The following is a 25,206-nucleotide window of genomic DNA, read 5'->3' as shown; positions in this document are numbered from 1 at the left end:
TATATAATGATAAAGGGGTTCATTCAGCAAGAGTATGTAACAATTGTAAATATATATACACCCAATACCAGAGCACCCAGATATATAAAGCAAATATTATCAGATCAAAAGAGAGAGACAGATCCCAATACAATAATAGCCTGAGACTTCAACACCACACCTTCAGCAGTGGACAGGTCATCTAGACAGAAAATCAACAAAGAAACACTGAACTTAATCTGCACTATAGATCAAAAGGACCTAATAGATACTTACAGAACATTTCATCCAACATCTACAGAATACATATCTTCTCCTCAGCACATGGATCATTCCTCAAGGATAGACCACAAAACAAGGATAGGCCACAAAACAAGCCTTAAAACATTTTTTAAAAATTGAAACAATATAATGTATCTTCTCTGACCACAATGGAAAAAAACTAGAAATCAGTAGCAAAAGGAATTTTGGAAACTCTACAAACATAGAAATTAAAGAATATGCTGCTGAATGACCAGTGGTTTAATAAAGACATTAAGAAGGAAATTGAAAATGTTCTTGAAACAAATGATAATGAAAACACAACATATCAAAACCTATGGGATACAGCGAAAGCAGTATTAAGAGGGAAGTCTATAGCTATAAGTGCCCACATCAAAAAAGAAGAAAAACCTCAAATTAACAACCCAATGATGCATCTTAAAAAACTAGAAAAGTGCAAACAAAACCCAAAGTTAGTAAGAGAAATGAAATAATAAAGACCAGAGCAGAAATAAATGAAATTGCAATGAAGAAAACAGTATAAAAGATCAACTGGTAAAAAAATTTTGAGAGGGAGCCAAGATGGCCGCATAGGAACAGCTCCGGTCTACAGCTCCCAGCGTGAGCGATGCAGAAGATGGGTGATTTCTGCATTTCCATCTGAGGTACCAGGTTCATCTCACTAGGGAGTGCCAGACAGTGGGCGCAGGACACCGGGTGCAATGCACCGTGCACAAGCCGAAGCAGGGTGAGGCATTGCCTCACTAGGGAAGCCCAGGGGATCAGGGAGTTCCCTTTCCTAGTCAAAGAAAGAGGTGACAGACGGCACCTGGAAAATCAGGTCACTCCCACCCTAATATTGCGCTTTTCCGACGGGCTTAAAAAAAAGCACACCAGGAGATTATATCCCGCACCTGGTTCGGGGGGTCCTATGCCCATGGAGTCTCGCTGATTGCTAGCACGGCAGTCTGAGATCAAACTGCAAGGTGGCAGTGAGGCTGGGGGAGGGGTGCCCGCCATTGCCCAGCCTTGCTTAGGTAAACAAAGCAGCCAGGAAGCTCGAACTGGGTGGAGCCCACCACAGCTCGAAGAGGCCTGCCTGCCTCTGGAGGCTCCACCTCTGGGAGCAGGGCACAGACCAACAAAAAGACAGCAGTAACCTCTGAAGACTTAAATGTCCCTGTCTGACAGCTTTGAAGAGAGTAGTGGTTCTCCCAGCATGCAGCTGGAGATCTGAGAAAGGGCAGACTGCCTCCTCAAGTGGGTCTCTGACCCCTGACCCCCCGAGCAGCCTAACTAGGAGGCACCCCCAAGTAGGGGCAGACTGACACCTCACATGGCCGGGTACTCCTCTGAGACAAAACTTCCAGAGAAACGACCAGGCAGCAGCATTCGCGGTTCACGAAAATCAGCTGTTCTGCAGCCACCGCTGCTGAGACCCAGGCAAACAGGGTCTGGAGTGGACCTCTAGCAAACTCCAACAGATCTGCAGCTGAGGGTCCTGTCTGTTAGAAGGAAAACTAACGAACAGAAAGGACATCCACACCAAAAACCCATCTGTACATCACCAACATCAAAGACCAAAAGTAGATAAAACCACAAAGATGGGGAAAAAACAGAGCAGAAAAACTGGAAATTCTAAAAAGCGAGCACCTCCCCTCCTCCAAAGGAATGCAGTTCCTCACCAGCAACGTAACAAAGCTGGATGGAGAATGACTTTGATGAGTTGAGAGAAGAAGGCTTCAGATGATCAAACTACTCTGACCTACAGGAGGAAATTCAAACCAAAGGCAAAGAAATTAAAAACTTTGAAAAAAATTTAGAAGAATGTATAACTAGAATAACCAATACAGAGAAGTGCTTAAAGGAGCTGATGGAGCTGAAAGCCAAGGCTTGAGAACTACATGAAGAATGCAGAAGCCTCAGGAGCCGATGCGATCAACTGGAAGAAAGGGTATCAGTGATGGAAGATGAAATGAATGAAATGAAGTGAGAAGGGAAGTCTAGAGAAAAAAGAATAAAAAGAAATGAACAAAGCCTCCAAGAAATATGGGACTATGTGAAAAGACGAAATCTACGTCTGATTGGTGTACCTGAAAGTGACAGGGAGAATGGAACCAAGCTGGAAAACACTCTGCAGGGTATTATCCAGGAGAACTTCCCCAATCTAGCAAGGCAGGCCAACATTCAGATTCAGGAAATACAGAGAATGCCACAAAGATACTCCTCAAGAAGAGAAACTCCAAGACATATAATTGTCAGATTCACCAAAGTGGAAATGAAGGAAAAAATGTTAAGAGCAGCCAGAGAGAAAGGTCAGGCTACCCACAAAGGGAAGCCCATCAGACTAACAGCTGATCTCTCGGCAGAAACTCTACAAGCCAGAAGAGAGTGGGGGCCAATATTCAACATTCTTAAAGAAAAGAATTTTCAACCCAGAATTTCATATCCAGCCAAACTAAGCTTCATAAGTGAAGGAGAAATAAAATCCTTTACAGACAAGCAAATGCTGAGAGATTCTGTCACCACCAGACCTGCCCTAAAAGAGCTCCTGAAGGGAGCACTAAACCTGGAAAGGAACAACTGGTACCAGCCACTGCAAAATCATGCCAAATTGTAAAGATCATCCAGGCTAGGAAGAAACCGCATCAACTAACGAGCAAAATAACCAGCTAACATCATAATGACAGGATCAAATTCTCACATAACAATATTAACTTTAAATGTAAATGGACTAAATGCTCCAATTAAAAGACACAGATTGGCAAATTGGATAAGGCGTCAAGACCCATCAGTGTGCTGTATTTAGGAAACCCATCTCACGTGCAGAGACACACAAAGGCTCAAAATAAAAGGATGGAGGAAGATCTACCAAGCAAATGGAAAACAGAAAAAGGCAGAGGTTGCAATCCTAGTCTCTGATAAAACAGACTTTAAACCAACAAAGATCACAAGACAAAGAAGGCCATTACATAATGGTAAAGGGATCCATTCAAAAAGAAGAGCTAACTATCCTAAATATATATGCACCCAACACAGGAGCACCCAGATTCATAAAGCAAGTCCTGAGTGACCTACAAACAGACTTAGACTCCCACACAATAATAATGGGAGATTTTAACACCCCACTGTCAACATTAGACAGATCAATGAGACAGAAAGTTAACAAGGATACCCAGGAATTGAACTCAGCTCTGCACCAAGCAGACCTAATAGACATCTACAGAACTCTTCACCCCAAATCAACAGAATATACATTTTTTTTAGCACCACACCACACCTATTCCAAAATTGACCTCATAGTTGGAAGCAAAGCTGTCCTCAGCAAATGTAAAAGAACAGAAATTATAACAAACTGTCTCTCAGATGACAGTGCAATCAAACTAGTACTCAGGATTAAGAAACTCACTCAAAACCGCTGAACTACATGGAAACTGAACAACCTGCTCCTGAATGACTACTGGGTACATAACGAAATGAAGGCAGAAATAAAGATGTTCTTTGAAACCAACGAGAACAAAGACACAACATACCTGAATCTCTGGGACACATTCAAAGCAGTGTGTAGAGGGAAATTTATAGCACTAAATGCCCACAAGAGAAAGCAGGAAAGATCCAAAATTGACACCCTAACATCACAATTAAAAGAACTAGAAAAGCAAGAGCAAACACATTCAAAAGCTAGCAGAAAGCAAGAAATAACTAAAATCAGAGCAGAACTGAAGGAAATAGAGACACAAAAACCCCTTCAAAAAATTAATGAATCCAGGAGCTGGTTTTTTGAAAAGATCAACAAAATTGATAGACCACTAGCAAGACTAATAAAGAAGAAAAGAGTGAAGAATCAAATAGATGCAATAAAAAATGTTAAAGGGGATATCACCACCGATCCCACAGAAATACACACTACCATCAGAAAATACTACAAATATCTCTACGCAAATAAACTAGAAAATCTAGAAGAAATGGATAATTCCTCAACACATACACCCTCCCAAGACTAAACCAGGAAGAAGTTGAATCTCTGAATAGACCAATACCAGGTCTGAAATTCTGCCAATAATCTATAGCTTACGAACTAAAAAGAGTCCAGGACATGATGGATTCACAGCCAAATTCTACCAGAGGTACAAGGAGGAACTGGTACCATTCCTTCTGAAACTATTCCAATCAAGAGAAAAAGAGGGAATCCTCCCTAACTCATTTTATGAGGCCAGCATCATCCTGATACCAAAGCTTGGCAGAGACACAACCAAAAAAGAGAATTTTAGACCAATATCCTTGATGAACATTGATGCAAAAATCCTCAATAAAATACTGGCAAACGGAATCCAGCAGCACATCAAAAAGCTTATACACCATGATCAAGTGGGCTTCATGCCTGGGATGCAAGCCTGGTTCAGCATACGCAAATCAATAAATGTAATCCAGCATATAAACAGAACCAAAGACAAAAACCACATGATTATCTCAATAGATGCAGAAAAGGCCTTTGTCAAAATTCGACAACCCTTCATGCTGAAAACTCTCAATAAATTAGGTATTGATGGGACGTATCTCAAAATAAGAAGAGCTATCTATGACAAATCTACAGCCAATATCATACTGAATGGGCAAAAACTGGAAGCATTCCCTTTGAAAACTGGCACAAGACAGGGATGCCCTCTCTCACCACTCCTATTCAACATAGTGTTGGAAGTTCTGGCCAGGGCAATTAGGCAGGAGAAGGAAATAAAGGGTATTCCATTAGGAAAAGAGGAAGTCAAATTGTCCCTGATTGCAGATGACATGATTGTATATCTAGAAAACCCCATTGTCTCAGCCCAAAATCTCCTTAAGCTGATAAGCAACTTCAGCAAAGTCTCAGGATACAAAATCAATGTACAAAAATCACAAGCATTCTTATACACCAATAACAGACAAACAGGGAGCCAAATCATGAGTGAATTCCCATTCACAATTGCTTCAAAGAGAATAAAATACTTAGGAATCCAACTTACAAGGGACGTGAAGGACCTCTTCAAGGAGAACTACAAACCACTGCTCAATGAAATAAAAGAGGATACAAACAAATGGAAGAACATTCCATGCTCATGGGTTGGAAGAATCAATATCGTGAAAATGGCCATACTGCCCAAGGTAATTTATAGATTCAATGCCATCCCCATCAGGCTACCAATGACTTTCTTCACAGAATTGGAATAAACTACTTGAAATTCATATGGAACCAAAAAAGAGCCTGCATCGCCAAGTCAATCCTAAGCCAAAAGAACAAAGCTGGAGGCATCATGCTACCTGACTTCAAACTGTACTACAAGGCTACAGTAACCAAAACAGCATGGTACTGGTACCAAAACAGAGATATAGATCAATGGAACAGAACAGAGCCCTCAGAAATAACACCACGTATCTTCAACTGTCTGATCTTTGACAAACCTGACAAAAACAAGCAATGGGGAAAGGATTCCCTATTTAATAAATGGTGGTGGGAAAACTGGCTAGCCATTTGTAGAAAGCTGAAACTGGATCCCTTCATTACACCTTATACAAAAATTAATTCAAGATGGATTAAAGACTTACATGTTAGACCTAAAACCATTAAAAGTCTGGAAGAAAACCAAGGCATTACCATTCAGGACATAGGCATGGGCAAGGACTTCATGTCTAAAACACCAAAAGCAATGGCAACAAAAGCCAAAATTGACAAATGGGATCTAATTAAAGAGCTTCTGCACAGTAAAAGAAACTACCATCAGAGTGAACAGGCAACCTACAAAATGGGAGAAAATTTTCGCAACCTACTCATCTGACAAAGGGCTAATATCCAGAATCTACAATGAACTCAAACAAATTTACAAGAAAAAAACAAACAACCCCATCAAAAAGTGGGCAAAGGATATGAACAGACACTTCTCAAAAGATGACATTTGTGCAGCCAAAAAACACATGAAAAAATGCTCATCATCACTGGCCATCAGAGAAATGCAAATCAAAACCACAATGAGATACCATCTCACACCAGTTAGAATGGTGATCATTAAAAAGTCAGGAAACAACAGGTGCTGGAGAGGATGTGGAGAAATAGGAACACTTTTACACTGTTGGTGGGACTGTAAACTAATTCAACCATTGTGGAAGTCAGTGTGGCGATTCCTCAGGGATCTAGAACTAGAAATACCATTTGACCCAGCCATCCCATTACTGGGTATATACCCAAAGGACTATAAATCATGCTGCTATAAAGACACATGCACACGTATGTTTACTGCGGCACCATTCACAATAGCAAAGACTTGGACCCAACCCAAATGTCCAACAATGATAGACTGGATTAAGAAAATGTGGCACATATACACCATGGAATACTATGCATCCATAAAAAATGATGAGTTCATGTCCTTTGTAGGGACATGGATGAAACTGGAAATCATCATTCTCAGTAAACTATTGCAAGGACAAAAAACCAAACACTGCATGTTCTCACTCATAGGTGGGAATTGAACAATGAGAACACATGGACACAGGAAGGGGAACATCACACTCTGGGGACTGTTGTAGGGTGGGAGGAGGTGGGAGGGATAGCATTAGGAGATATACCTAATGTTAAATGAGGAGTTAATGGGTGCAGCAAACCAACATGGCACATGGATACATATGTAACAAACCTGCACATTGTGCACATGTACCCTAAAACTTAAAGTATAATAATAATAAAATAAAATAAAATAAACACACTTTAAAAAAAATTTTAAAAATTTTAACAATGTCCCTCTTGAAGTATTTTTTTGTTTTGGAAAATATAACTTAAAAAATAAGTACTGTAACTTATGTTTACATGCAACAAGTTTATTATTAACAAATTAAAAATAAACATTTTTTCACTTTTAATTTGTTATGATAAATATCAATTAAGTATAACTCACGAATAAAGCCCTTCTCGAACCTCAAAAAAAAAAAAAGATCAACTGGTTTTCTGAAAAGATAAAATTAACAAACCTTCAGCCAGACTAAGAAAAAAAGACAGAAGGCCCAAATAATAAAATCAGAGATAATAAAAGGAGACATTATAACCAATATTGCAGAAATTAAAGGATCAGTAGAGACTACCATGAGCAACTGTATGCCCATAATTTGGAAAACCTAGAAATGGATAAATCCCTAGATACATAAAACCTACCAAGATTGAACTATATAGAAATCCAAAACCTGAACAGACCAATCACAGGTAATGAGATCAAATCTCTAATGAAAAGTCTCTCAGCAAAGAAAAGCCCAGGACCTGATGGCTTCACTGCTGAATTTTATCAAACATTTAAAGAAGAACTAATATCAATCCTACTCTAACGATTCCAGGAAATAGAGGAGGAGGGAATACTTCCAAACCCATTGTATGAGACCAATATCACTTTAATACCAAAACCATACAAAGACCCATCAAAAAAAGAAAACTACGGGCCAAAATCTCTGATTAATGTTAATGCAAAAATCCTCAACAAAATACTAGCAAACTGAATTCAATAACACATTAAAAAGATTATTCATCATGACCAAATAGGATGTATCTCAGGGACACAAAGATGGTTCAACATAGCAAATAAATGTGATACGTCATATCAACACAATGAAGGGGAAAAATCATATGATCATCTCATCATAGATGCAGAAAAATCATTTGGTAAAATTCAATATAGCTTCATGATAAAAAACCTTCAAATAAAGTGGGTATAGAAGGAACTTTAATCAACATAAAGAAGCTATATACAGCAAACGCACAAGTAGTATCATACTGAGTGAGGAAACACTGAAAGCCTTTCTTCTAAGATATGGGACGACAAGGATGCTCACTTTTTACCACATTATTCAACATAGTACTGGAAATCTAACTAGAGCAATCAGACAAGAGAAGGAAATAAAGGGCATCCAAATTTGAAAGGAAGAGGTCAAATTATCCTTGTTCACAGAAGATATGATCTTATATTTAGAAAAACCTAGTCTCTACCAAAAAAAAAAAACTATTAGAACTGATAAATTCAGTAATGTCATAGGATACAAAGTCATACAAAAATCATTAATGTTTCTTATATGCCAACAAAGAACAATCTGAAAAAGAAATTTTAAAAAGTAATTCCATTTACAGTAGCCACACATAAAATTAAATACCTAGAAATTAACCAAAGAAATGAAAGATCTCTAGAATGAAAGCTATACAAAACTGGAGAAAGAAATTGAAGAAGACACAAAAAATGGAAAGCTATTCCATGTTCAAGCATTGGAAGAATCAATATTGTTAAAATGTCCATACTATTCAAAGCAATCTACAGATTCAATACAATCGCCATCAAACTACTAATGACATTCCTCACAGAAATAGAAAAAACGATCCTTATTTATTCGAAAACACAGAAGACCTAGAATAGCCAAAGCTACCCTGAGCAAGAAGAACAAAACTGAAGGAATCACAATACCTGACTTCAAATTATACTACAGAAGTATAGTAACCAAAACATCATGGTACTGCTATAAAAACAGACACACAGACCAGTGAAACAGAATGGAGAACCCAGAAAGAAATCCATACATCTATAGTAAACTCATTTTTTACAGCAGTCCCAAAAACATACACTGGGGAAAGGGCAATCTCTTCAATAAATGGTGCTGGGAAAACTGAATATCCATATGAAGAAGAATGAATCTACACCCCTATCTCTTGCCATATACAAATCTCAAATCCAAGTGGATTAAAGCCTTAAACTAAGACCTCAAACTCTGAAATTACTACAAGAAAACTTTGGGGAAACTCTCCAGGACTTTGGTTTGGACAAAGATTTCTTGAGTAAATACCTGGGAAGCACAGGCAACCAAAGTAAAAATGAACAAATGGGATCACATCAAGTGTAAAAGCTTCTGCACAGCAAAGGAAACAATCAGCAAAGCGCAGAGACAACCCAAAGAATAAGTGAAAATATTTGCAAACTACCAATCTGACAGGGAATGAATAACCAGAATATATAAGGAGCTCAAACAACTCTGTAGGAAAAGAAAATCTAAAAATCTACTTTAAAAATGGGCAAAAGATCTGAATAGACATTTCTCAAAAGAAAACATACAAGTGGCAAAAAGGTACATGAAGAGGTGCTCAACATCACTGATCATTAGAGAAACGCAAATCAAAACTAAAGTGAAATAGCATCTCACTCCAGTTAAAATGGCTATTACTCAAAAGACAGGCAATAACAAATGGCTGTTATCCAAAAGACAGGAAAAGATGTGGAGAAAAGGGAACTCTCATACACTTTTGGTGAAAATGTAAATTAGTACAACCACTATGTAGAAGAGTTTGGAGGTTCCTCAAAAAACTAAAAATAGAGTTACCAAATGATCCAGCAATCCTACTCTTAGATATATACCCCAAAGAAAGGAAATAAATATTTAGAAGAGGTATCTGCACTCCCGTGTTTATTGCAGCACTTCTCACAATAGCCTAGATTTGGAAGCAACCTAAATGTCCATCAACAGGTGAATGGATAAAGGAAATGTGGTACATAGACACAACGCAGTGCTATTCAGCCATAAAAACGAATGAAATCCTGTCATAAAAAAAGAATGAGATCCTATCCATAACGTGGATGGAACTGGAGGTCATTACATTAATTGAAATAAGCCAGGTACGGAAAGACAAACTTTGCAGGTTCTTACTTATTTGTGGGAGCTAAAAATTAAAAGAGTTGAACTCATGGAGATCAAGAATAGAATGATGGTTACCAGAGGCTGGGAAGGATAGTGAGGGGGTGGAGGGGAAGTGAGGATGGTTAATGTGCACAAACAAAATAGAATGGATAAGATGTAGTGTTTGGTAACACAGAAGGGTGACTATAGTCAACAAAACTGTATTGTACATTTAAAAATAACAGAGAGTATAACTGGATTGTTTGTAACACAAAGGATCAATGCTTCAGGTGATGGATACTCCATTTACCTGATGTGATTATTACACATTGTATGCCTGTATCAAAATATCCCATCTGCCCCATAAATATATACACCTGCTCTGTACCCACATAAATTAAAAACTTTAAGAACCCTGAGTGTTTACTTTCCAATATAACTAAGCATTCTAAATGCGACTTTGAATGAAAATTTCTTTATATGCCTCAAATTTGAAAATATGTAAGCCAGTCAAAGAATGTGTATTTATTATTGGAGACTCAATAATTAATGATGACAAGCTGTTAAGCTAGAGAAGTGGTTCTCAAGCAGGCGTGATTTTGCTCCCTAGGGAGCACTATCAACTTCTGGAGACATTTTTGGATGTCATGCTATGGGGAGGAGGGAAGATGCTGTTGGCATCTTGTAGATAGAGGCCAAGGATTTCTTGTAATACACAGGACAGCCTCAATGTCAACTGTGCTAAGGTTGGGAAATGCTGAGCAAGAAGAATTGAAAGCCCAGGGCCAGGGTCTTCCAAAAAAAACTAGGCACACCTGTCCAGCAAGAGCTGGACCCACTGAGTTGTCATCTATGGCAGACAGAGAGGAAGAAATACCTTCCCACTCCACCTTCTGTCTTTTTGGCTGTGAAGAAAATGAGCATAACAAGGAAAAATCAGATATTTTCCTATTACTGTATGGAAGTCTCCATTTAGCCTACTACACAGATTAGAAAAAGGTATTCCCCTGACTTGACAGAGCCCCATTATACATGGTTTGATGAGTGGACCACAAGCTGGATTTAAGCTTTCACTTATCCTCTCAATTGGTCACCTTTGTGCAGTGCACAAACTATGCAACCGTATATGGCAGACCTCAACATAAGCACTAGTTCCACTAATACTACAAAACTTCATATAGCTTTTAATATGTGGTAACCATGAGATAACTCATAATAAGAGTAATTAAAAGGAGAATAAGACAGATTGAAAAGAAGATCAAAGAAGAGGCATCTAAAAGTGAGACAGGGGTTTGTGGCAGTTATCTTAGAAGGATAAGTTGCCAAATGTAGGCTCTCTGTCAGGAGCCCAATACAAACACTGGAACAAAGAAAGACACAAGAAAAGATTAAAAGGGTAGATATCTTTAAAAGCTTGGGAAAAAATAGCTGTAACTGGGGAGAGGCAAGGGAGAGTAAAGAAAGGGAGTGATTACCTTGAGCTCCTATGTGGAAAAAGTCAGTTGGGGATTACTTTTAAAATTCTAATTAAACTGGCTTGGCAGTTTAGTGAGGCACTGTCACCTACACCCTTGGAAAGCTATAGACCAAATATCTCACTTAAAGCTTCTAAAGATTTACCTTAATGAAGGTTAATTAGCAAAAAAGTGGCTATCAAATAAGAAATAAAAGGAAATAAGCTCAGGAGTCATAAGAAAATTTAAATAAATCATAGTGAAGAACTTGTGTAAGTTTCTAAATATCAAAAATAATCTTTGATTTACAAATTTAGTTACAGAAAATGTTATAGACTTATTCTCTGGAAAGATATTTAAAAATATGTATCTGCTTGAGGTAGTTCTGAATAAAGACAGGAAGAAAAGAAGGTAAGCTAAAAAGAAAACTTTGGAGTATTTAAAATAGGATGCATACTATCTCTGTGAGATGATTTAGTGAAGAAAATAGAATATCCAAGATTTTAACTCCTCTGCCGACGACTTGTTTTACAGAATTAGAGGAGACAGCACTGATTGCAGTGACAGAAGCGGTGCCAGTTAACTCCCCACCATCAAAAGTATCTTCTGCTATAGCCTGGCACAAGGTGTGAAATTTCATTTTTAAAGATTTACTTCTTTGTCATTGTTATGGTTTAAAAGCTATAATCCTCTCTGAGAGTTAAAGGACATAACTTGTGAAAAATCATTAATTTCCTGGTGCTAATTTAAATTCTTTGATAATTATCTGGGAGGGGCTTAAAGGGGGTGCAAAATTGCCTTTCGGAAGGGTTTGATTGACATTGCAACAGTCTGCTCAAAGTCTGTGAGAGTATGAATGCCTATTTGTAAATCTGTGGTACACACATACACACATATATCAGAAATGACAATAATTATATATAGTATACACAAATATGTCTGTGAGTATGTTTGTATAAAACTAGCATATAACCAAATACCTACATACCTGATGTGGTATTGTATTTGATCCACTGTAAAAGTTCTTCCTGAGGCAAATTATTAAATTCTCCTATTATGCTCCATTGATTACGGAGGTTTGCATAACCTTGTATTGACATCACTGTTAGAATGCCAAAGATAACATTCTCAAAACGAACTCTGCGAAAAAGCCAGCCAAAGAGCTGAAACGAAATAAACCATTTATTTGTAGTTCTTATATGAAGAGTACTGTAGGGTCAACAATAAATTCTCACCTTGTTACTCAAACCAATGTGAATTACCCTTTGATAGCAGCACACATGTATACAGAATTATCATCTCCGATTGTTTCTAAAGCAACGAATATGTTGGCATTACAGGGCCCAGGTGAAAACGAAACTTTCTCTCCCCTGGGAAGAATTAAGGAAGATATACCTGATCCTTCTAGTACTAATTTACTACTAAGGATTAAAATAAATCACAACTGTGAAACATCTTGGAACTAAATCCTTTCATCCTTGGCTGCCTTGTGTGGACATGGTTAGTAGACAGGGAAGCCCTATTAGCATGACATATATAGATTCTTCTCAGGAAAACAGGCATTATGATATTTTAAGGCTATACACTCATAATCAAAACTAAGTAAGGTGTTTGTAGAAGTACCTTAGGCCCAATATTCTAGCAATTTATCTAGTTCTTTTGTATGTTAGATAACAGTGATAGAACCCCAGAATTTCTTATAGATTCTTCCAGCCAGACAGGACCATATTAGAGCAATTACTCTGCATCTACTCTGGTATTGGATGAGTATTTCAGGGTACTTTTGGTGAACCAGGAAACTCTTTTTCTTTTTTTTTTTTTTAAGACAGAGTCTCACTCTGTCTCCCAGGCTGTAATGCAGTGGTGCGACCTCAGCTCCCTTCGACCTCCACTTCCTGGGTTCAAGCAATATTCCTGCCTCAGCCTCCTGAGTCGCTGGGATTACAGGCACACACCACCATGCCTGGCTAATTTTTGTATTTTAGTAGAGACAGGGTTTCACCATGTTGGCCAGGCTGGTCTTGAACTCCTGACCTCAAGTGATCTGCCCACCTTGGCCTTCCAAAGTGCTGGGATTTCAGGTGTGAGCCACTGTGCCCAGCTACCAGGAAACTCTTTTTTTTTCTTTTTTTCTTTTTTTGAGACAGAGTCTCACTCTGTCACCCAGGTTAGAGTGCTGTGGTGCGATCTTGGCTGACTGCAGCCTCTGCCTCCCAGGTTCAAGCGATTCTCCTGCCTCAGCCTCCCAAGTAGCTGGAATTACAGGCACTCGCCACCACACCCGGCTAATTTTTGTATTTTTAGTAGAGATAGAGTTTCACCGTGTTGGCCGGGCTGGTCTCGAACTCCTGGCCTCAAGTGATCTGCCCATCTCAGCCTCCCAAAGTGCTGGGATTACAGGTGTGAGCCACCGTGCCAGGCACTCTTACACAAACCTGAACTCCAAAAGGTTATGTTCATGGACAGGATATTAACAGAGGGGAAATGTTTGCCTAATCACTTGTTATAGAAATATCAATTAAAATCCAGAAATACTTTTCAAAGCCACTTGAAATTGCTTTTCTTGCTTATAGTGAATCATGAAGTAATATTTTAAATCATTTAACTTAGTTAAGTTAAAAACACTTAGTGTGTTTATATTTTGAATTAGTCAGCAAAGCCACGGTAACTACTAAGTATAGCTGCTATAGTTTTTATAGTATTGTTATACAAGAATGAATCCCTTACCTGTCGAGAGCATATCAAGGAAGCCATAACACACATGTGCGGTGTCAAAAACATCTTTAGCCTCATAATTAAAATGGCAAGGGCAGTAAACGCTAACAACTGCAATGTGTGAAAAGCCAGCTATAAAAACACAAATAAGACAAAATCACATTTCTACTTTTCATATTTTTAAATTAATGAAGTATATTAAAACTATATTATTCATTAAGACAAAGATCTTCTAACTTAGTAATAAGCCTATCAGTATTCATTCAACAATAATTTATCGAATGTCTACTATGTTCCAGGTACTCTTCTGGGTGCTTCGGATACAACAGTGAGCAATTTCTGTCCTTGTATTACATTTAACTACATTTAGTAATGAAAGACAGACAATACATAGACATAGCAAATAAATAAATCCATTACATAGTCTACTGTAAGGCAATAAGTGCAGTGGGCAAGAAAATGGAGCAGGCAGAGGAGCCAGGGAGAGCAGGTGGTGGAGTGAGGAGGCGGAGGACCAACACAGTGGGCCTCACTGTAAAGTGACAAAGTTACTAATGCATCCCTGATCCAAAAATCTGAAATCTACAATGCTCCAAAATCTGAAACTTTTGAGTACCAATATGATGTTCAAAGATTATGCTAAAACAAATGCTCATTGAAGCATTTTGGATTTTGGATTTTCAGGTTAGGAATGCTCAACTAGTAACTACATTGTAAATATTCCAAAATTCAATAAAATCTGAAATCTGAAACGCCTCTGGTCCTAAGCATTTTGGATAAGGGATACTCAACATGTGTCATAAACTATCTCTATTAAGTTCAAATTCAGTTACCCACTCCTGTAAATTTGACCTTTACCTCAAGACCCACTTGAAATTCTATCAAACAGGAAATATTTCCAGCCCACATTGATCTTTTCCTTTTCATGCCACAAAATAATTTTACACCATATAAAATGTTGTCTTATTTGTCTCCTTTGTAAAATGACACATACTGAAGGGCAGGAACATGACTTTAGTATCTTTTGTATCCTTCAACACTTCTGAGCTTGTCGCTGACTGACCAGCATATCTACGTGGTGGCAGATGGCCACCAGTCACAGGGCCAGGGGTGCCTGCCCTAATGGACTATAGCTGATTAGCTCAGCAGGCTAGAAATCAAATGCTTGTTATTGTTAAATGAATGCAATTTAATTTAATTCTGTACTATAGTCATAAATCAGCCTTCTAGCTTTTAAATACTTATTACTATTCAAAAGTAAGAGCAGATGAAAGAGTGAGAAGGATCAGCAGAAATTTATCACCAATGCTGAACAACTCACTGCTGATGGTGCATCAGCAGCAAGGTTATACCTTTGTCAATTATCCTCAAACTAGAATTTAATACACAAGTCTACCAGAGATTAAAATGAAAGCTTTACCTCACTGTGTTCAAGGAGCTGTTTTCTAGAATAAAATAAAAATATTTTCCATTTACTGAAGGTCTTTTATACTATGAATACATAAAAATAAGCTTCATTTGTTCGATCTTAGATTTTTTAAATCTGACTATCTCTAAACTACTTAGGAACATACATAAAAATAAAAATATCAGATAACAGTACAAAAATTACAACAATTTGAAAGTCATAATTTATAGTCATCCTATTCAAGATATGTCAAAAATTTGTTCTTTGGTTAAGACAAAATAGATTTTACAGATCCCTGGAGGTTGTACCTCTATGAATAAATGAATAGGATGACCTTCTATTCAACCTATATATACAGTGTATACAATACTTTAGATGACCACTGTTAAACTTTTGAGTTATTTTCATTTTTCACAATTACAAATAACACGGATACTCATGCATAAAACTTTGTAAGCATCTCTAAATATTTCCTTAGCATAAATTTCCAGAAGAAAAATTTTTAGTTTCAGAAAAGTTGTCCCTTTGCAAAATACTTACAGTACACCTACTGTATTCTAGGCACTGTGCAATGAAATGAATACCACAGTCCCTGCTTATCCTCCGATCCTCACTTTCCACAGTTTCAGTTACCTGTGGTCAACTGCAGTCCAAAAATATTAAATGAAAAGTTCCAGGAAATAAACAATTCCTAAGTTTTAAATTGTGTACCATACTGAATAGTGAAATCTCAAGTCACCCTGCTTCATCCTACCTGGGACATGACTCACCCCTTTGTCCAGCATATCCATGCTGTATACGTCACCAGCCTGTTAGTCATGTAGTTACCATTTCAGTTATCAGATGGACTCTGGTGGTATCTCAGTGCTTGTTTTCAAGTAACCCTTTTCTGACTTAATAATGGCCCCAAAGTTCAAGAGCAGTGATGCTGACAGTTGAGATATGCCAAAGAGAAGCTGTAAAGTGCTTTCTTTAAGAGAAAAAGTGAAAGTTCTCAAAAGAAAAAACATCATATGCTGAGGTTGCTAAGATCTATGGTAAGAACAAATCTATCCATGAAATTGTGAAGAAGAAGAAAAAATTAATGCTAGTTTTGCTGTTGCATCTAAAACTGCAAAAGTTATGGCCACAGTCCATGATAAGTGCTTAGTTAAGATGGAAAAGGCATTAAATCTGTGGGTGGAAGACGTGAACAGAAATGTGTTCCGATGGTGGCAATCACATGTGTTACTCTCTGCAGTTTCAAGCATCCATTGGGGGTCTTGGGATGCGTCGCCCTGCAGATAAGGGCAACTGCTGTGCAGCATGAACAGTATGGAGACAATACTTATCTTCATGGAGTTTGTATTAGAGTAAGACAAGAGGTAGGAGACTGCCTATTTTATTGTTCTCTTGAAAAGACTGGGTATTTTACTTTTATGAAAGGCTTTATAGCCTGCCAGGGGCATTCTAATATGGATTTTGGGGGTGAAGAGAGAAACAGGTGTGGAAAGTAAGTTCAGGGGTACAGAGACCCATAGGTTTTTTAAAAGAGAAGTCGGGGAAGGTCTCTTAAGGTAGTAGTGGAGTCCGAATTATTCTATCTCCCTTGTAGCTCCTACCCTTTGTATGCAGTAGTTTTTTTTTTAAATCGAAGACAGGGGAAGGTCTCTTAAGGTAATAGTGGAGACCAAATTATTCTATCTCCCTCGTAGCCCCTTCCCTGTGTATGCAGTTAACTGAGTGGGGTTTCCCCACTTGTCCCGAAATCTTCTAGGCACAACAGATTCCTGTAGTGAGCTGCATGCAAGGAAGAAGCCTGGTAGGTGAGTAATTATTATAATCACCAAGAACCCTAAAAGTAACTACTGATACTTTATTTAAATCAAGTAGCTAATTAAAAATGTGAATATACAACCAAATCCCAAGACACAAATATCATGAAAAGGAAACATCAAAATAAATGAGCAAAAAACTTGACCTCTCATGAAACAGCTAATGCAAATGAAAACTCCAATTATTGTTTTCACAGAAGTTTAAGAGGATAATACATCCATATAATTAAAATAAGCTCCAGTGAAAAGAAGGAGTTTTCAGAAATTCTAAGAAAAATATATTTGCCTAATTTAAAGCCTCAAAAGAAAGTTGAAGAGCAAAATGTACACAGCTGAAGTTGACAATATTAAAGACTCAGTGATGATATTCTCTGAGAACACAGAAAGAAAAGAAATAGATAATATGATAAAAGCAATAACAGAAATCCAAAAAAGAGAAGCTAAAGTGAAAGAATAAGAGAACAACAACACACACACATCACCCCTCCAAACGTTATGAATTTCCAGAGAGAAAAGCTATGTAGGAGTTTTCATCTGTAATGCTCAATGCTAGAACACAAAGAAGCAATGTCAACAAAATGTTGAATGAAACCCACAAATATCTATTAACCAATCTATCAATCAAATATGAGGGCAAAATAAAGCCATTTTTCGGGTAAGAAAGCACCCAGAAAGCATGCCAATTCTACATGTCAAGGAAAAATAAATCAGTAAAATTTGAAGTCAAGCGCAAAGATTGCTGGTGTCTTTAATGTAAATGTTTAGAGACTTCTTAAAACATAACAGATAAGACAACAATTTAGAAAGTAAATTTCAGCATAACCTGGAAGGAGAGGGTGTGTAGGCAGGGACAAGTAAAAATATTCCGACAGTTCAGGGCTGAAGCAAGCAGGTCTCTAGGTACAGAGCCTGAGTATGAATTCTGCCACCACTACTCACTAGCTGTGTGCCTTTCAGAAAATTACTTACCTTCTTACTGACTTCCTCATCTGCAAATAATGGGAATAACTGACTCCCTTCTCACAAGGTGACTGTGAGGATTTATTGAGTTAATACTGGTAAGAAGCTTAAAATATTGTCAGACACACAGGAAATAATAACTGTTAGCTACTATCATTGGTGGTAACAGATTTTAGATGCTGATGAACTCTTAATATCAAAAGGAATATATTTGCTAATAATTTAAGAGAAACCACCAGGAAATATAGAAATGGGATATAGCTAACAATTCAGCAAGTATCAAGAAAATAATTTTTGAAAAGCATGATGAATAGAAAACATAAAATCAGATGGCAGGTAGAAGTACAAACACAGCAATTATCACAGTTAATATGAAAATGGGTTAAATTCACCAATTAGAAAATGAGTATTAGAGGAATTTGTATAGAAAAAATCTAACAATGAGAAATATACCTAAACCAAAATGTCACAAAAATGTTAAAAAAAAAAGCATAAATACAGGTAAACCAGGCAAATCTATAAAAAAGAAAGCAGATGTGGCAATATTAATTTTATACAAAGAAAAATTTACAGCAAAAACCACTAAGTAAAGCAAAGAATATCCTTTATAATAAAAGCATAATCCTATAATAATCATGCAATGAACAACAGCACTATCTATATAAAGCAAACACTATTAAAATCACAAGACAATTTTGAAAAATTCATTTTTAATGTTGTATGTGAAGATAGCATTCTAAGAAAACAGATAAAGTAGAAAAATAAGTTGATGTACTAGACCATTTAGAATAGCACTATTAATAACATGATACAACATGTAAATTTGAACTTCCCCTAAATAAGAAATGAACATTTAAAAAATCCTCACAGAGCATTTACTGAAACTGAACATCCATCTCAATAAGTAGCAAGTTAATTTTAAAGGCAAAATATACAACAGAAGAAACTAGTTAGACATTTTTAAAAATTATTATTATTATTATTGAGACCGAGCCTCGCTCTGTTGCCAGGCTGGAGTGCAGTGGCAATCTTGGCTCACTGCAACCTCCGACTCCTGGGTTCCAGCGATTCTCCTGCCTCAGCCTCCCGAGTAGCTGGGATTACAGGTGCGTGCCACCACGCCCAGCTAATTCATGTATTTTTAGTGGAGATGGGGTTTCACCGTGTTGGCCAGGATGGTCTCAATCTCCTGACCTCGTGATCCACCCGCCTTGGGCTCCCAAAGTGCTGGGATTATAGGCATGAGCCACCGCACCTGGCTTAAAACTAGTTAGACATTTTAAGACATTCTTCTAAGTGATTTTGGATTAACTGATCAAAACTCAAATCACAGACTACACAGAAATCAGCATTAATGGTAATGCTACACACATCGTGGGATACAGTGTGTGTCTTCTTCAGAGAAAAAGTTATAACTTTAAATGTATTTACTAGGACACAATAATGATTGATAATAAATGATGTGAACTTTAAACACAGGAAAACAACAAAAGTGCACTAAAAGAGAAACTAACGACATAAAAATATAAGCAGAGATTCATAAAATGGAGAACAACCTTCATAAATATAAGGAATAAAACCAAAAGCTGGTTTTATGAAAAATCCAAAAAAGAATGACCTTGTTATGGACTAATGCAGCTGGTGACTTTCGGTTGAAGCCAGTGTTCATTTACCACTTTGAAAATCCTGAGGCCTTTTTTCAGAATTATGCTAAATCTACTCTGCCTCTACTCTACAAATGGAACAACAAAGCCTGGATGACAGCACATCTGTCACAGCATGATTTACTGAATATTTTAAACCCACTCTTGAGACCTACTTCCCAGAAAAAAAGATTCCTTTCAAAATATTATTGCTCATTGACAATGCGGCTGGTCACCCAAGAGCTCTGATAGAGATGGACAAGGAGATTAAGGTTGCAGGAAAGGAGGCTGGATCAAGGAGTCATTTCAAGTCTTGTTATTTAAGAAATATGTTTCATAAGGCTATAGCTGTCATAGACAGTGATTCCTCTGATGGATTTGGGTAAATTGAAAATCTTCTGGAAATGATTCACCATTCTAGATGCCATTAAGGATATTTGTGATTCATGGATGGAGGTCAAAATACTGACATCCATAAGAGATGGGAAGCAGTTGATTCCAACTTATTTTCTACTTTATCTGTTATTTTATTAGAATGCTTTCTTCTCATATAACATTAAAAATGATTCCAACCCTCATGGGCGACTCTGAGGGGTACAAGACTTCAGCAGGGGAAGTCACTGCAGATGTGGTGAAAACAGCAAGAGAACTAGAATTAGAAGTAGAGACTGAAGATGTGACTGAATTGCTGCAATCTCATGAAAAAACTTGAATGGATGAGGAGTTGCTTCTTACGGATAAGCAAAGAGAGTGGTTTCTTGAGATGGAGTCTACTCCTGGTGAACATGCTGTGAACATTGTTGAAATGAAAACAAAGGATTCAGAAGATGACATAAACTTGGTTGATAAAGCGTGGCAGGGTTCGAGAGGACTGACTCCAATTTTGGAAGTAGTTCTACTGTGGGTAAAATGCTATCAAACAGCATTGTATGCTACAGAGAAATTTTTCACGAAAGGAAGAGTCAGTCAATGTGGCAAACTTCATTGTCTTATTTTAAGAAAGCTCCATGGCCACCTGATCAGTCAGAAGCTATCACCATTGAAGCAAGACCTTCTACCAGCAGAAAGATTACAACTCTAATGTACATGTCAGGATAGACATTATCCAAAAAACAAAAGGTAATAAGTGTTGGCAAGAATGTAGAGAAATTGAAATCCCTGCACAGGTGGAATTTCAAATGGTGCACCTGCTATGGAATACAGGATGGAGGTTCACCAAAAAAATCTTTAAAAAATTAAAAGTAGAACTACCAAAAAATCCAGTAATCCCACTTCTAGGTATTTATCCAAAACAGTTGAAATCAAAATCTCAACAAGATACTAGCACTCTCATGTTCACTGCAGTGCTATTCATAGTCGTCAAGATGTGGAAACCGACTAAATGTCCATCAACAGATGAATAATGAAAATGCAGCATACATAAACAATGGAATATTGTTCAGCCTAAAAAAGAAAGTAGGAACTTCTTCAGCGTGAGACAGCATGGATGAACCTGAAGGGCCTTATGCTAACTGAAGTAAGCCAATCCCACAAGATATATAATGCAAAATTCCACTTACATGAGGTATCTAAAATAGTCAGTCATAGAGTGAAAGAGTGCAATGGTGTCACCAGGGGCTGAGATGAGGGGAAATGGAGAGATACTAGTCAACAGGCTTAAAGTTTCAGTTAAGCCAGCTGAATAAGTTCGAGAGATCAACTATAGAATGTTATACTTATAGTCCACAATACTGTATTATACAATTAAAAAATCGTCAAGAGGGTAGATCACATGTTAAGCATTCTTACCAAATTTTAAAAACAAGTGTAGTTATTAATAAGGAGAAAAAATATATAATAATCCCCAAAATATTTTTAAAGCCATTTTTAAAAAATTTAACATTCATTTTTTTACTGCTTTATTGAGTTACAATTCACACATTATACACTTTCAACATCTATTTTTAATTTAATTTTTAAAATTATCCTGGTTTATATGAACCAAAAGGAAACTTTCTTTTTTCTTTTTTTATTTTTTATTTTTTTGAGATGGAGTCTCACTCTGTCACCCAGGCTGGAGTGCAGTGGCGCAATCTCAGCTCACTGAAACCTCCGCCTCCCGGGTTCACACCATTCTCCTGCCTAAGCCTCCCGAGTAGCTGGGACTACAGGTGCCCACCATGATGCCCAGCTAATTTTTTTTATTTTTAGTAGAGACGGGGTTTCACCATGTTAGCCAGGATGGCCTCAATCTCCTGACCTCGTGATCTGCCCACCTCGGCCTCCCAAAATGCTGGGATTACAGGTGTGAGCCACCGCGCCTGGCCAAGGAAACTTTCTTAATGAAATAAAGGCTATCTATTACATACTAACAGCAAATGGAACAGTGAGACACTAAAGGCATTCTTCACTTTAGACTCAGAAACAAAATAAGGGCAAGCCCATCATCACTGCAGTTCAAAGTTGTTCTGGAAGTTCTAGCTAATACACAAGACAAGAAAGTAAAGAAGTATAAATATTAGAAAGTTATTACTGTTTGTAGATTATATGATAACTTGCCTAGAAAATCCAGAGCATCAATGGAAAAACTATTAGAACCAGAAAGAAAGTTTGGTAGCGTGGCTAGATAAAAACGTGTTGCAAAAAAAAAAAAAAAAAAAAAAAAAAAGTAAAGCAGCTTTCCTATAAACTAAAAGATCAGTATAAGAGACAATCTAAAACAGACTCAAGTACAATGAGAATTGATAAATGATAAAAGCTGACATTTGGAAAAAAGATTTATGCAATACTGTGTTGGGACAATACCTCATTACAGGGGGAAAGGTAGACTCCTCTATGTCACTATAGCACAAAATTAATGCAAGAGTAATAAATCACCTATATGTAAATAGAAACTTATGAAAGAAAATATGAAAAAAATATTTTAATGTCTTTGGTGTAGGGAAGTGTTTCTAAGCAACATATGAACCCAGAAAAAATATATAACTGATTGTACAGAAATTTTGAAGTTCTACAAAGCAGAGACCATAAATGAACTATAAGTTGACATCTTGGAAGAAACTATGTAATACACATAAAAGACAAAATGTTACATCTATGGAAAAAGCAAAAACATAACACATGGCCGGGCACGGTGGCTCATGCCTGCAATCCCAGCACTTTGGGAGGCCCAGGTGGCTGGATCACTTGAGGTCAGGAGTTCGAGACCAGCCTGGCCAACATGGCAAAACCCCGTCTCTACTAAAAATACAGAAGTTAGCTGGGTGTGATGACGGGTGCCTGTTATCCCAGCTACTCCAGAGGCTGGGGCAGGAGAACTGCTTGAACCCCAGAGGCAGAGGTTGCAGTGAGCCGAGATCGTGCCACTGCATACACAGCAGCGAGACAAAACAACAACAACAACAAAAAAAAAAACCCACAAAACAACTTTTAAAGGTCAAAAAGAAACATAGTAAACAAACACATGAAAAGCTGCAAAACTCCACTGACAAAGAATTTATACAATAAAATGAATTGTTTTTACCTATCAGAAAAAATTAAAAGCTTGATAACGATGTTGGTGGAGTTGCAGAGAAATGGACACTCTCATCATTATAATTTCTCAGTTTTAACAAATTCTAAAATATGCAGGCCTCATAATCAGCAGTCCAAATTCACATATTTTATACTATAGAAATACTTAGAATAAGTGTACCAAGATACACGAACCAGGATATTCAATCCTTAAAATATTGGTTTTTATGACAAAAGTTATATATAATCTAAACTGTCATTGATATGGGAAAGGCAGTCACGCATGATGGTCAACAATAAAATCCTAAGACCATTATAAAATATAATGAAGATCAAGGCAGAGGCCCAAGACACACTATTAAATACAAGTAACAAGTTGCAGAATAAGAAGAAGACTACAATTCTATTTTTTTAAAATATTGTGTTTCTATATGTGTTTTCTAAAATAAAACATATAAAGCTACTTACAATCAGCACCCAGGGGAGCAGATCTAAGAGAGGGGAGTATTCCCTCTCTTTTTGATACATTGGTTTTTCAGAATATATTACTACTGGCCCCTGCTATTATTATTTTTGAGATTTAACCCAGAACCCTCTGCCCATACACAACAGGCCTGTCACTTTCAAATATGTAATCAATACATAAGACTTCCATATTCTGAGTAATTATCTTCCATCCACTGACCCCTCCGAGTCTGTTGCTTCCACATTACACCCTCTGCAATATATGAAGACAGTTGCCACATACCCTTCAATCTTCTATTATCCAATTAAATATCCCAAGTCCCTTCATGCACTCCTTATGGGAACAGTGTCCAGGGTTCTCCATTCATTCTTTTTAGAATGCCAAGACACATTTCCCTGGGCTCCATCTGTCCGGAACAATGTAGAATGGGTCTATTATCCCCTTTATTTTGGAAACAGTTTCAACAGAAGCACCTAAGAGCCTAACTAGCTCTTCTGACAACCATACACAGCTGTTTATTAAAAATACAAGCATGGAGTATGGAGTTCATGGAAATTCTTTCCACTGTCTTCACAATTTTTCTATAAATCTAAAACTATTCTATAAAGTAGAAGTCACAAAATCAAATAATATTCTACTTACAAATATAAAATGTAACTTGAAAATTACTATTAGGTACTATGCTCACTACCTGGGTACAATATACCCATGTAACAAGCCTGTACATGTGCCCCCTGCATCTAAAATAAAAGTTGAACACTAAAAAACATGTCATTTGAGATCATATTTCCCTCAGAAGGAAATTTTCTTCACAATTTACTTCTTGAGTCCTGTAGCAATTTACTTATGTGTCACTGATATGATACATTTTGCTGGCATCTGCTTATGCTACTGACATTACTAAAACCATCCAAAAATGTTATACAATAAATAGTTTTAACAATAAGTTTAGAAGAAAATTCATAAATATTCAGGAACACAAATAATTATACCCCCTCTGAAAGTTAAAAAAGAAAGAAAAAGAAAAGCCTGACCAACATGGTGAAACCCCCTCTCTACAAAAAAATACAAAAATTAGCTGGGCATGGTGATGCACACCTGTAGTCCCAGCTGCTTGGCAGAGCTGAGATGAGATGATCACTTGAGCCCAGGATGTCCAGGCTGCAGTGAGCAGAGATCACGCCACTGCACTCCAGCCTGGGTGACAGAGCAAGACTCTGTGAAAAGAAAAGAAAAGAAAAGAAAAGAAAAGAAAAGAAAAGAAAAGAAAAGAAAAGAGAAAAGAAAAAGAAGAGAAGAGAAGAGGAAAGACAAGACAAGACAGACAGAGAGAGAAGGACGGAAGGCA

At 37.3% G+C, this 25,206-nt stretch overlaps 1 protein-coding gene across 1 annotated transcript in view; it reads right to left on the bottom strand.

Annotated features, from left to right (window-relative positions):
• The window catches only part of DPY19L2 (dpy-19 like 2), a 126,943-nt gene that overhangs the window by 30,239 nt on the left and 71,498 nt on the right, over positions 1 to 25,206 (bottom strand). The window contains exons 17-19 of the mRNA XM_030795780.1: positions 15,496 to 15,520; positions 14,088 to 14,207; positions 12,349 to 12,523 (exon numbers count right to left, since the gene is read on the bottom strand). Of these exons, the coding sequence (XP_030651640.1) occupies positions 12,349 to 12,523; positions 14,088 to 14,207; positions 15,496 to 15,520 (320 nt within the window). The remainder of the gene's footprint in view (positions 1 to 12,348; positions 12,524 to 14,087; positions 14,208 to 15,495; positions 15,521 to 25,206) is intronic.

This window comes from Nomascus leucogenys, chromosome 17, assembly GCF_006542625.1.
Source record: "Nomascus leucogenys isolate Asia chromosome 17, Asia_NLE_v1, whole genome shotgun sequence".
Lineage (NCBI taxonomy): Eukaryota > Metazoa > Chordata > Mammalia > Primates > Hylobatidae > Nomascus > Nomascus leucogenys.
Note: the sequence above shows the minus strand (reverse complement) of the source record. Positions and strands in the feature narration are given on the sequence as shown.